General features: G+C 39.4%; 1 protein-coding gene across 22 annotated transcripts in view; it reads right to left on the reverse strand.

The window, feature by feature from the left end:
- PHF14 (PHD finger protein 14) overlaps positions 1-14401 on the reverse strand; it is a 209759-nt gene that overhangs the window by 147554 nt on the left and 47804 nt on the right. For 21 of the 22 annotated variants that reach the window (XR_008309564.1, XR_008309565.1, XM_053259907.1 and 18 more), the window contains 7 exons: positions 13265-13402; positions 11680-11826; positions 10585-10855; positions 9762-9868; positions 8178-8273; positions 5598-5701; positions 3142-3273 (listed from right to left, as the gene is read on the reverse strand). Coding sequence is in view for 20 of the 22 variants with exons in the window: in XM_053259907.1 (XP_053115882.1) it covers positions 3142-3273; positions 5598-5701; positions 8178-8273; positions 9762-9868; positions 10585-10855; positions 11680-11826; positions 13265-13402 (995 nt within the window). In the remaining 2 variants the exon portion in view is untranslated. Of the gene's footprint in view, positions 1-3141; positions 3274-5593; positions 5702-8177; positions 8274-9761; positions 9869-10584; positions 10856-11679; positions 11827-13264; positions 13403-14401 lie in introns of all 22 variants that reach the window. The other variant, XM_053259908.1, reaches the window with a different exon arrangement.

Consider the following 14401-nt stretch of genomic DNA (forward strand, 5'->3'; position numbering starts at 1 on the left):
GCAAACTAACTCCACCAGTATTATCAACTTCAAACCAAATTCCATCAGTACTTAAAAAATAAAATAGTTATAGCCAACAAAGCTGACTTGTTCTAAGGGTTAATGGGACAGACATCTGAAACGGCAAGCAGACTAGAAGCAGCAGGGGAAACGTTCTGTTGAACTTAAATTTATAATAAGGGTCTTATTCTATATCCTTTCTCCTGATCTTGAAAAGAATATACAAAGACACATCTAAAGATGAAAAGGATATAATCAATAAGGCTCTATTTCACAGTTATAATCTTTTCTTGCCGAATATACCCTAGTTAAATTAAAAGTGAAAGGTAAGTTTGTGATTAGAAATGTAGCTGAAGCATGAAATTCATGGTAAAGACAAGCCAGCTTCTTGAAAGAAAAGTCTGACTACCACTTTGACCTACTACCACTGAGAAGTTCTGTTTAAAGCCAAGATCAAGAGGGCATAAATGAACTTTTTAAATATGATTCAAAGGCAAAATAAAACTAGTGCATTATTACAAAATTTAATTTGGTGATTAAAAGTCAGCTTTGCTGTCACATAAAGAACATAATTACATTGTCCCCTCTACAAATTCACCCAGGAAGTCCAAGAAATTATCAGACATTTAGAAATACAATTCAAGACTCTAAACAAGCAATGTAGTTAAAGGGAGCTAGCTCAAGATGAAGAGATCATTTTTTAAATGATCCCTCCTGTCATTTCTAACCTCTATGCAGAAAAAAAAATTGGGAGAGGAACATCCACGAATAAAAGGTACGCCACGTATTTGTGGGAGGGAGACAGACACAGAAAATAATCGGGTATGTTCTGTTGTCCCTACCCCCAATCCCACCCCCAAGATCTTTTCTGAAAATAAAGCCTAACATATACAGGTGGCTCTCATTATCTGCGGGGGTTCTGTTCTCAGCTATAACTGCGAGTATGGAACCATAAATAAAGGAACCTTACCCCTATGAGAATCTAGGGATTAGGTGTGTGTGTTTGTGTGTGTGTGTGTGTGTGTGTGTGTGTACGCACATGCACGCGCACACACACACACACACACACACACATATACACACATGCACACACACACACACATATGCCAAAAAAGTGGGAAGGGGGTTGAAATAAGAACAGAAATGAACAGCACCTTGCTCTCTATGGCTCCAGAAATGCTGCTGAAACCCCCTAAATTGGCCAAATTTTTGGCAAATATTTGCCCTTTAAAAAAAAAATTAAACAGAAAGAGCCTCAAAATGGCTCTGTGTTGTAAAATGGTATCTGGAAATGACTCTGGGTCATTTCCGGTCACTCAGCAACCACAAATAGGCGAATTTAGCCTATTTTTGTACCACAGATAAAGAAACCATGTCTCTAAGACCTGTACGTGGATATGTGAAACTGTGGGTGCCAAGATCACGGATAATGAGGGCCACCTGTACTTTGAAAGAATAAACTCAAGATTCTTTGAATTCAAGCATGTATCCATCAGCTAACTGGCTGAATGCTATACGCAGTTTACTGAGCTATTTGCAAATTTGCAGATATGTTATTTGGTGGCTTGTTCATTTCATAAAACCACTACAATTTTCTTATAGTAACAGCAACAATGGCTCAAAGATGTACTCACTAAGAAATGAGTTTCTTATAATGAAGTTAAGAGACTGTACACATAGATTTTAATTCTTTATTATTCATTAAAATCATTTGTTAGCTGTCTTTCCAGAATAAAAGACAGCATACAACAATTAAAACCAACGAAACCAGCAATGGGTTTCATCCAAGGGTTTTCTTCCTCTAGAGGAAGCTCCTTCCATTGGAGAAAATAAATCTTTGGATGCAATTCAATTTAAAAAATTCAATAGGCAATAAAAGAAAGGACAGGACTGGAAAAACAGTCAAACTAGCCAGGCAAACTAGAGGCCAAAAGCAAATTGCTTGTGGAAGCAGGTATTGTATTATGTGGCAAAGGTATAGAGAGGAAGGTGTGTTAACTGCACATATGCATCCTGTACTCCCCACTTCCCACAAGATGGAAATCATGTCACTCGCTATTAGAGCTGAGGAAAAGACTTTGTCCACACTACTAGGAATGTGGACAAATCGATTCGGCGCAGCCCACCAAATTGTTTTGGCAGGGTGGGGAGCAGTACCTTTAAACATGAGTAAAGGTGGTACTTAACTGCTGCTCCGCAGCCTCACCACATTTCCTGGTGTGGCAGTGTGCCACTCAGAAGTCCACGCATGGCTGCAGCGCTGCACCCAGCAGCCTGCGCACAGCAGCAGGATGCACGTAGACACAGCCAAGCACAGACTTCTGAGCAGTGCAGCACTGCACCAGGAAATGTGTTGGGGTGGCAGAGGAGCAGGCTTTACACGTGCTTAAAGATACTATTCCCCACCCCACCGAAATGATTCTTGCAAATCCCTACTCACTACAATAAAAATCTCAAGTGTAGAATCTACTTCACAAAAACTACTACTACTGTGAAAATCTACTTCCGTGAAAAGCTGCCATTAATTTCTGCGCATGGATATCATTGAGTCTATACTTTCTCCTAACTGCTGGAGAGTGACCTCGGGTGACAGACAGGTTTTGTGCCCTCTCAGCTATGTCCCGACTACACTTTGTTCCATAAATTTGACAGCTAAGCTAAGCTCAAGGAAAAGGCACTCTAACTAAACACACTCAATTCAACAAACTATTCAAAACATCTGAGCCACAAGAATATTCATGCAGCAATGCTGGCAGCTATTGCTACAACAGCCCTGCTGGCAAAACTAAGTTGGCTCTTTGCACTGGTGCTAGGATCTTTATTCTAGTTCATACATGTAAATGGGGTTGGAAGTTGTACAAAGCTTCACTAACTCATTTTTGGTCTTTGCATATTTTTATTGTACCACTTCAAGGTACATGGAAATCTCAAAATTTAAAAAGGGACACAGTGACCAAAGCAAGTGTCATTCATATATATAACTTCTTGAGGAACCCAGGCTGATACAAGACACAGAACAAAATCCTTTAGAAGAAAAAAGAGGGGGAAAGTGATAGTTTAAAGTCTTCTTATTTGTAGGCTTATTCTCTTATAAAAAAACAATGCACTAGTAAGTAGTACAATGCATTTACATGTTCTTACCAGTAACTGTTTTTAGTCTTCCTTGGCATCCTTGAAAGTGGAGGATCCAGACATCCAAGATGGTAATGGAGTTTACAAGTATCACACAGCAAAAGGAGATGTTGATCATGGTTCTTCTTGCAAATCCCACAACTTGGAAATGCAGGAGAAAAGTTTCATTTGAGATAATGCATATACTTTACTGAATCATCTCAATGTTTACAAGGGGAAGAATCTAGAAAGCCTCCTGCATGAGCGGAAGCTACTTCCGCTCGTGCAAAAGTGCATCCCTAAGTGCTACAGATTTCCCTCTCCAGCCACAGCCCTCTACATAATATACCACACACTTCTGGAGGGTTCTTCAACCCTCAGGAGCAGCTTTGGGGGTGGAAGTCCAGGAGGAGGAAGTCCAACAGGGAGGAGGAGGTAGGAAGTCCTGTTGCATCAACAGAACTCTGCTTACTCTTCTCTGGAACAAAGCTATGGTGAACATTTCCCTACATGGCCACTGAGTGTCTGTGACCTCTGATACATTGATTTACATCTAACATTTTCTTTAAATTTCCATTAAAGGCATTTTGGACCAGTAGACAGAGTGCTGACCTGAGACATGGGAGACCTGAATGTACAGGCCTCATCAGCCTTTAAGTACTCACACAGGGCAGTGAATAAAGTCTCAACAACTTAGGTCCTTGTGTGTAAAATAATACTTCTTGGTTTACTTTGACCAGTTGCTGTGAAAATGAATGCAATTAAAGGTATTTTCCTATTATCAGGGATATAAAATGATGAATCCTATTGTTCTTTTCCAGGATTGCAAATAATCATTTCATATCATGAATGCCATGATCTGTTTTTGGATATGAATCATATCAAAAAATTTCTACAACCAAGCTATATATTATATATATGTGTGTGTGTTTGTGTATTTAAAATCCACAACAGTGGTGAAGGAAAACATGCTCATTCTTGGACACAGCCATTATATAAAAATTTCAACAGCAGCATTTTAGATCATTTAAATAGCAAGAATGGACAAACGGTTATCAAGTGATACAACTTCTGTTTTTTTTACAGACACTGTATCAGAACAAATGAACATTCAACAGAGGTATTTTAGCAAAAATTATTAAGAGTGTGGTAGGTATGGATCATATATTGAAACGAACAGCCACTAGATTCAGGACAAACAAAAAAAGTATGCATAATCAACATGTGGAATTCATTATTGCAGGACATGGTGCTAGCCACTCATGTAGGCGGCTTTTAAAATGAATTCAAAAAATCTATGGTGGATAGATACATCAATGGCTATTAGCCATGACAGCTAAATAATACCTCCATGTCCAGAAGCTTTGTTTATACTTCTGATTATCAGATGCTAGGCATAAACAACAAGATGGCTATTGCTATCATACCCTGGACAAGAGCTTCCCAGAAGTATTTGGCAAGCCACGGTTGGGGACAGAATGCTGGAATAAAATTACTTTTAGCCTGAAGAAGCTAGAACAATTTTATGTTCTTAGGAACATGATGACAAATGGTTAAAAGAACCATGCAGCTATAATAATAAACACAAAAGGAATAGGGAAAAGTGAGAGCCTGGTCCATTATTAATCTAGAAAATATTTTGTATGTTCAGCCTCTATGTTCCTTTTCCACAAGACATGGAAGAAACAGGTCTAAACATCTATAGATAAAGAGCAGTTACATAATTACAACAGCATTCAATGGGGTCTTGTTGACCCCTGGCACCACAAGTGCATAGTATTTTAGTTTCCCACACAGTATAATAAGTGTTGGCAATACCCCAGTATCTGTATTAGTATAGAATGCAGTTTTAAACAATATTTCAAGGGGGTGGTGGATGAAGCACCACAGGGCACTTAACCTTATTAAGGTTGAGCCTGTCTTAGAACACAGATATGCAAAAAAACTGGAAACAAAGTGTTATGACTTTTTCCTTTTCAAATGGAGTACCTTGGTTCCTTCCAAGGGTTAAGAGTCAAATATTCTGTATATTGTGTCCCAATATACGGACCATGAGTCTAGGTGGCCAGATTTGGCTTTTTTAAAGCCAAATTCTGGCTTACGGCCCATTTGACCCACGAGTATACCCCTTAGGTTCTGGCCACCCTGCCATGAGTCCACAGTAATTGTTCAGCCTTTTCTGAACTATCTAAAATGCAAAAATTTAATGATCAAAAGATTTCAATTTTTTAATCACATAACAGATTTTAGACATGAAGGAGCTCTCTTTTGAAGTGCTGCCACTGGATGAAGAAAACCCCAGGATTCATGTTGTTACTCTGGAGGTAATTGTATTATTAAAAATAGGTTTAAAATGTTAGCACACTGCAGTGGTATCAAGGAGTAAAAAGGAAGAGTTGAATAAAGTTTATCCAGTTATTTGAAATTAGATTGTCATTATACATATACCTCATTTAATTTAATCAGTGTCTATTGCTGCTACTTGCCTATAAAGTACAGCAGGAAGTGTTGTTGCCTTCTGAGTCCCACCTTCTTTTTTACTTGGCTTTCTTTCCTTGGGTGCTCGCAAAATTGCTGGTATATTCAATTTCTATGGGGTTTGAAGAAATACAGAATAATTTGCGAGAGACATATGTAATGTAACATTTCCCTTCATTTGCTGCTCGGCAGTCATGAAATTTGAACTGTGCCCAATATGCTAAAAATTATGAGAGAAAACCGCTTAGTCAGGCCACAAAAAATGACTACACTATATATTTTGTCCCCAAGCTAGTCCTATGAGGAATGAAATTGCATTCACATATTTTTCAATGTGAGGAAAGAGAGAAATGGCAAAGACATTACACCCTGGCTTTTTAACTTTTTCCCCCTTTTAACAGAGGAAGCTTTAACAGAGACAGACAAGGACAAGCCAGTTTAGAAGGTTAAAAGGAAAAAGAAAAAAGAAAAATCCACTACACTTCACAAAAGAATATTGAGGCAGTTTATTTTCCTCAGCATCCCTGCTACAGTGGTGCTCCATAGGTTAATTAGAAAAATTATCTTATTGGACCAAACTCTCCACAAAGCAGGAGAGATTCTCTTCGGGTTTCTACTAATCTGCAGTATGCTAGCTTCACAGACAGCAACCATCTATCAAAGTCATTTCTCAGTGGCCCTGTGGGCCTGCATCTGTTCAGCCAACTGGAAAAAAGTGTCATGCAAGCTGTGCAAATGAAACTACTACTTTTTATTATTATTATTAAATGATGGCACCAGGAAACACATTTGTGAATTTTCAAATCTATTTTTTTAAGGTAGAAAGTTACTATTACCAAGCTTCTGTTCATAAACGCAAATTGTCATGCATATGACAGGCCTATAAACAAAGCCAGATTAAACATCCTGGCCAGTTTAACAGAACCTATCAAGGACTTTTGTAGATATTATTAATCCAACAGTTAACATAAACCTAGGATCTACGGTCCAATTTCTCAAGATATCATTTCATTTTTTATCATTTTAAAAGTAAGGATTCTACACAAAAGCTAAGAGCAGCTTTATGTTGGAAATGACACATAGAAAGGCTATTCACGCAATCTTCTACTGAATCCTTGGCACTCCTCCACGTAGCCAGATGATCTTACTGGATAGGGAGGAGAGTTGGTCTTGTGGTAGCAAGCATGACTTGTCCCCTTCGCTAGGCAGGGTCCGCCCTGGTTGCATATGAATGAGAGACTACATGTGTGAGCACTGTAAGATATTCTCCTTATCAGGATGGAGGCGCTCTGGGTAGAGCAGCTAGGTTCCAAGTTCCCTTTCCTGGCAACTCCAAGATAGGGCTGAGAGAGATTCCTGCCTGCAAACTTGGAGAAGCCACTGCCAATTTGTGTAGAAAATACTGAGCTAGATAGACTAATGGTCTGAATCAGTATGTGCCAGCTTCCTATGTTCCTATGATCTGTGCACACATACGAACCTGGCGGCGGGGTTAAGGGCACGCCTTAACCTCTGCTAAAGGCTAAAGGCCAGGGTAAAAAGCTGGGCTGGGCGGGCAGCACCAGGATTTGTATGGATCCTGGTGCTTCACACACACACACCCTAACCCACACTAGGCTGCCCTAGCCTGGATTGAGTTGTGCATGTGAATACCCTTTGTATGCATCCACATACTTGAGAAATCTGCTAACCATGCTGACATATAAAAGCCTTTGCTCAAATCTGAAATAGAAATTCTAAGAGAAAAGGCCAGTGAAATTCATTAAAGTTTCAAAAACAGCCAGCAATATATTGGCATTCATAACTTCCACAAGGTGGACAGGAAGGTGGGCAGGAAACAATAATCAATGACTTCCACAAGGTGGACAAGAAGGTGGGCAGGAAACAAGCATCAAATTTGTTCCATTCACTCTTAAAATATAGATGAAAATACAACCAAATAAAAATATTAGATTCCACCCATCTATGAATGAAATGCTCTGATTATAATTCAATAAGTTTGATAATTGAAAGACAGTTTTTACCTATCACAATTGCCAAAGTGGTACTCTACTATCAAGAAATAACCAAATAGCTGTACCTGAGGATCCTTTCTAACTTTAAAAAGGAAAGACCTTTTAATATGCATCGTTAATTTAAAACGACAGCAAATTATATAGCTTTTCAGCACCAAGCAAGCAAGTTAGGGGGCTCAAGAAAGCCACACACCACGTTATAAAACTTGCTCTCTGAAAGCTACAATTGCTAGAGCAAGAGGGGGAAAATAGCAAGGAATGTGGGTAGATTAACTCATGCTTCAAGTTTAGCTTCATCACAAATGGCAGGTCAATCAGTTACAGCAAATGAAAGAATTTTGCAAACAAGATAGCTAATACAAAAACAAAATTAAGCTACAGGTTCCCAGTAGGTAGCTTGCAGTGCCCAGATACATTTCAATCAGAAATCATTATCCCCCGAGTAAAGGCCAGGACTTTATCAAATATATCTTTTCAGCCATCAAAAGTGACAGAAACAAACACAAAAGTCTATTCTTGGGAATCATGTAGCTAGCAAGACGTAAAGGAAGAGGGGGAAAGGTCAAAACCAACCTGCCCCATTATTCTACCCAGGACCGCCCATATTCCTTGGCCTTCATTTCGTAGTTTTGCATTCATATTCTGAAGCTCTTCTAAAGACTCACACAACTGAAAAAGAAAGCAGTGGAAAACATTACTGAAGTTATTTAGCACCTTTTATCCGGGAGGCGGCATTCTTTACTTACAATGCCTTTTAGAAAATAGGTAATTAAATAATAAAATTGTTCACTCATGTCAATGCAATTGAAATCAGTAAAGTTAATCAGCCATTCAGTAACAGCAGAAAGCAAACATGGGCATCCATCTGGTTAGTAAAGAGGGAACCTAAAGTAATTTTGTCTGACAATAAGGCTATAATAGCAGTCAAGGAACATCACAACAGTTCCACTCTGTTATTTCCATCTGTAAAGATGTGCCAAGTATCTCTACACAGGGAATCAAGATTTCAGCACTACGCACCTGCACACTTGAAATAAGACAAGAAAATATAAAACCATGTTGCATTTTGCAGATTTACTGGGAATGATATTGTCTCCTCCTGACTACTTCTTATTCTTTGACAACAGCTAGAGTCACCAAGGGGTGTGAGTGTGTGTGTTTGAATGCTAGTAAGCATGGCTACTGCAGTATTTAAATCTTCATAGTTAGGCTTGCTATTCACCATGATTGGATACACATTGTGTTTTACCACCATTATATACAGGAGACTGTGAAAAAAATGTTTTTCGCAGGTTCTCCATTTGCAGTTTCAGCTATTCGCAATTTGGCTATATATACCCAGTTTCTATTATCTTGGAGGAGTGAATGCTGAAACGGTGATAATTGAAACCTTGCACCAACGTGAATAGTGAAGTTAGGTTCCTCAGTAGGTCCTCAACATTTCAATTATCATGGTTTTCAGCGTTCACGGTAGTATCTGAGAACGTAATCACCGTGATAATCGAAGGCCTTCTGTAATCTACTGCTCCCCAAATCTACCCACAAAAGCAAGTAGGATACTTTCAACCAAAGATTTCTTCTAAGCAAAATTGCTAACAGGAAAAAAAATCTGTCAGCTACCTAGGGCAGGTTCAGACAACTACCAGAAAGTAAATCAGAGAGAAATTAAGGTTCCTGGGAAGTGTGAACTCCTGGTGCAACTCACAAGTTCAACTCATTTTATATGTGAACCTGCCAATGTCATATTCCTGCAGCGGCCTGACATTTGACACCCAAATTCAAACCTTGGTTACAAATGTTGATGCAGGAATGGGGTGGCAATTCTCTTCCTTGACTCGATCGTCACACAGTGGACACTGACAGTTTACCTCACTGGCCACCACAGCTTATCCACACACACACACACAAATAGTAAGTGCAGTGAAAGCAAGACAGGCTCCAATAACAGACTAAGTGGGTGTTCAGAAGAGGACATCTTAATCCCTGTCTGTGTGGTGGGTGAAAACTACTGAATGATCAAGGCCTAAATTTGATTTTAAGATTTAATCTAAGTTAGATTTTAGGGATGGGCAGGGTCAATGATTGTTTATGCAATCACACTTCAATTCTATTATTTAAAATTCATTTAACACAGCATATAATTTGTGTATTTTTTACCTTGTTATATTCTACATGAAGCTTTTCTTGTTCATTCTCCAGCTTATCCTTAATTTTCTTCTGTTCTGCCATATTCTCTTGGATTTGGATCATGCGCGTGTTCCTTTCTGAAATAAAATTCCAGTGCTCTCAATATTTATTTTCTGGGTGTATGAAGTAACAGACTGAAGTGAGTCTCAATATCATCATGCATATAACAATATTTTTGTACATTCAAATGCACACACAACACTCTCTGTGAGCTTCAACCAACTATGAGCTGAAAAAAATGTATAGGATTTCTACAACATCCACCAAGCCATGCAGATTAATATCAAAAGTGCACACACAGAAGCATACTGGTAAATAATACAATCCTTGCAGAGCAGGAAAGGAAGAGCGACAAGGGAGAGCAACACCTGAAAAAATTACTACAAGGTTTTAGGGTATTTTGGTTACACCTATCCTCAGGAGCAGAAGGTGGCAAAATAGCAGCATTATGGCTACTATGTCAGAGTACATCCACAACTTTAAATATAAGAAGATGAACCCCATGCTATCCATAGTCAGAAAAGAGTGAGATACCTCTAACGCCAACCATATACTTGTATATATGAACAATTCCTTCAAGCTTAGAGGAATATCCGTTTGCTGACTGCCTAGAACAGGGCTGCACAACTTTGGCCTGCCAGCTCTTCTTGGACTACAACTCTCATCATCCCCATGCATGGTGGCCAATAGCCAGAGATGATGGGAGCTGTAGCCCAACATCTGCAGGAGGGCTGAAGTTGTGCAGCCCTGGCCTAGAACTTCTTATTAAAAGCATTTATATGTTCACCCTTACCAAGATAATAATTTACAAAATCAGCAGTCAGCGCTGGTTGCTTGTGTTTTCTTCTTCCGTCCACACTGGAACTGGTATCTGAAGTATCCACTGGGAAGATATCTGTACTAATTCCCATTAGTTCAGCTTTGCGCATCAGCTTACGTATTGCTGAAGCACTGCTAGTAAGTGGTCGTGGCAGTTTCTCCCTTGGTACCCAAGCCTGAGGCCTGGTGGTACGTGCGATTTCTGCCTTGGCACGATACTGCTGCAGTCTGGCATTAATTCGGGCCTATAGATTTTAAAAGGCACATAAAAATCAGAAGTGAACCTCAAACATTTCTGCCAATAAACCTAGTCTCAGTTTTTAATACTGCACTCACAAATGACAAAAAATTGCTTTTAATGCTGCAAAACAATTGTTTCTTTAAAAAAAAAAAGTCTGCTTTGGTGACCAACATATTCTGTCACTAAAGCAATAAAGTGTGAAACAATCCTCAGAAATGTAAAAGGGCAAGGTTTGTATTTGGGAAAAGATACTCAAGGAAACTCTGGTAATGGTATCCCCTATCACCCTGGTTTTCAATAGTGATACTTCTGAATCCTCATAAACCCACAACTTCCATGTAGTATAAGTATTCTGTTTGTATTTTCCCTGCAAGGAGGCCACTTCTCCTAGCTGCCCGGTTACATTCCACTAGAAGTAGTTAAGACTCATGACAAGAACAAGGGCATGTGGAGGCAAAGAACTTTGACAATCAAGGGACTGTGGCAATGGTAACTAGATAGACATGTTGGGAATGACACAATAGCTAAGACTGCAGGAGTTACCCAACGACTGGCATTTGGAGGAGTTCGATTTCTTAAAATGAGAGAAGCACGGGTTCATGAGAAAGACCATGGCGCTGAGATGGGGCAGTACACTTGTTCATATGAGTGGAGGATACATGTTAGGTTAGCTTGTTTGCAAGCAGGAAAACAGGCTAAATATGTTCCAGAATCACTGCAGCCCGGCTTCATTTGCAACCAAAGCAATTCAAGCCTTCTCCTCGCCACACCACTCTCATTTAGCAAACTTGATTAAACATAAATGTAGCCTTGGTGTGGGTACAGTACCTGAGCTTCGGGAGAGAGCTGCTTCTCTCTCTCTTGCAAAGACATTTTGCAATAAGACTGTAAAGCCAAGTAGTTCTTCCGTTTCCATTTTCTATCCATCCTGTCTGCATGTTGCTTACAATAAGCAAAAAAAGGATCTGCAATATCCTGCATCAATTTCAAAAAGCAAACAAAAAAAGAATGGAAACTGTTCACTGACAGTACTCTGAAATACATTCCACACATTCATATTGATGGGTTTTGAAAAGAATAATTCTGAAGATTTAAAAGTATTTAAATTAATCAGCACTAAAATCTGTATAACCAAATCTGAAAGCCTTTTGCTTTGATTTAGCTTCTCTAATTCAGTCAAAGTTGACACATTAAGTAGTTCTAAATGCTTATCTACACATAAACTGGTTTTATTGCCTTTACTTCCCATTAAACTAGCTATCCTAAAACTAGACAATCTATATAAAGGCTAGCTTCTAAGTGAACAGACATACATAGCAATACATGCCATATATGAGTACCATATATAGTGGAGATAAAACTATTGACTTTATGCACATGTCAGAGAGCACAATTGTATCTCTCCATCGGCTTACGAACAGCACAATCAAACAGCAGTGCCTGGGTCGATTAACTCTCAAAAACGTATCAGACAAAACTGGTGAATTGCTAGTGGAGCTGAACAGGATATTTGATCAGAAAATCATTGGTGGAGGCAAGTGAAAGATTGTAATCACTCCCGCCCCTGCGTGCACATGCCTCTTTTTAGAAGAGTGTGTGTGCAAACAAGATGCTTCCTGTCAAGGATGTCCATGTGATTAAAAGAAAGGCAGAGAAGGTGCTACAAAAATGACCCCTACACCAAGAATGGGAAAGTATACCCCAATCAACAGCCAATATGATAATCAATTAGATTCTGATGAAGGAACATAGGAAGCTGCCATATACTGAGTCAGACCACTGGTCTATCTAGCTCAGTATTGTCTTCACAGACTGGCAGCGGCTTCTCCAAGGTTGCAGGCAGGAAGCTCTCTCAGCCCTATCTTGGAGAAGCCAGGGAGGGAACATGAAACCTTCTCCTCTTCCCAGAGCAGATCCATCCCCTGAGGGGAATATCTTATAGTGCCCACATGTGGTCTCCTATTCAAATGCAACCAGGGCAGACCCTGCTTAGCTAATGGGACAAATCATGCTTGCTACCACAAGACCAGCTCTCCTCTGTCTCCACAAAACTGCTAATCCCCTCTCTTTCATCCAAGTCTATCCTTTCCTTTCCTTGTGCTCAAGTTCAAGCAGTGTACTTGAGTATAGAAATGTAAGTGTTTTAACAAATTCAAGGTTTTAACAAATTCAACTACAATAAGATGCTATGTAAAACACGTCAATTTGTGTGGTATTTTTCGTTTGCCAGAACCTGAGGGGTATATTTGTGGGTCAAATGGGCCGTAACCCAAAATTTGACTTTAAAAAAGCCAATCTGGCAATCAAGCAAAGTTTAGCATGCCAGATCAGTGTTTTAGTGGTAACACATACTACCCGAGATGAAATCACCATCTAAGTTCTCTTTGGCTAAGAAATAATTTTGTATACCTACCTCCTCTGCTGCTGCTTCTGACAACAGGCCTTCCTTCTGAGCACAGGTCACATGGAAATAAGCTCGACACATTCCAGCATCACAGCTAATGCAAACACCCGTCCTCGCAAAACGAGGATCTTCACAGAAACTGCATTCCTGTAAGGGATGAATGAGAGAGGCAGCTACAGAGCAGAGAATACAAAAGGGGTCCCAAATATTGAGATTCTTGTGAGGTGCTTAAAAATACAATAGATGTTTTTATGAAAAGATAACAGTCCCCTGCCCAAAAGCACAATCAAGAAACAAAATGGAGCTGATGACAGAGCTGTAGCTCCAAGGTAGAGCACGCTCTTTGCATGAAGATGGTCTCAGGTTTAACACCAGGCATCTTCAGGTAGGGCTGGGAAACCCTACCTGGATTCCAGGAGAGTTGCTGACAGTCAGTGTAGACAACATTGACCAAGGTGGACCTATATGGTCTGATTTAATATAAGGCAGCTTTGTGTGTTCAAAAAGAATGAGAAAATGGAGAAGAAAGGGGTACCAAGAACATACAAATCAGGTACATTAAAAAAATAACTACATAATATTTTTTTCATATAAAAAGTAGAAATAGAGCCACCACAAAATCTGGTTAGTGTTGGTTATTAGCTAGAATATTTCTATTGCACCTTTTTATTTTTTTTATTTTTTTTAAGGCAAGGCAGTACTCAGGGCTTCAAGCCATGGAGGACCAGAATAGGCCCAAGCCCACCACCCAGATTTTAAGGGTTGGGGAAACTACATCCAGGTGGTGTCATGAGGTAGGCTTCCAATGGTCCCCCAAAGGGTATTTTAGATTTTATGGCCTGACAACGTGTCACAAACTCAATAAACAATGTTGTTATTAAATGATACACACAATATGACAGATACAGGGAAAACTACAAATAATTTTCCCTGACATTTCCTTCTAGAGAATTTGATATCCTGTCCCATTTAAAAATTCAATGTCAAGCTAAAAACATGATAGAGGCTTTTCAGTGAGTCACATGTGGTCTCGTTTTCTCTGGTCAAGAAGCTGAGAGAAGACCTCTCAAGAATTCACTCAAGGAGTAACCATCTTAAATCTCAAACTGACATTGCTATGGTCTTTAATGGATTAATGAAGCATTA

Source organism: Hemicordylus capensis, chromosome 6 (assembly GCF_027244095.1).
Source record: "Hemicordylus capensis ecotype Gifberg chromosome 6, rHemCap1.1.pri, whole genome shotgun sequence".
NCBI classification, from domain to species: Eukaryota; Metazoa; Chordata; class Lepidosauria; order Squamata; family Cordylidae; genus Hemicordylus; species Hemicordylus capensis.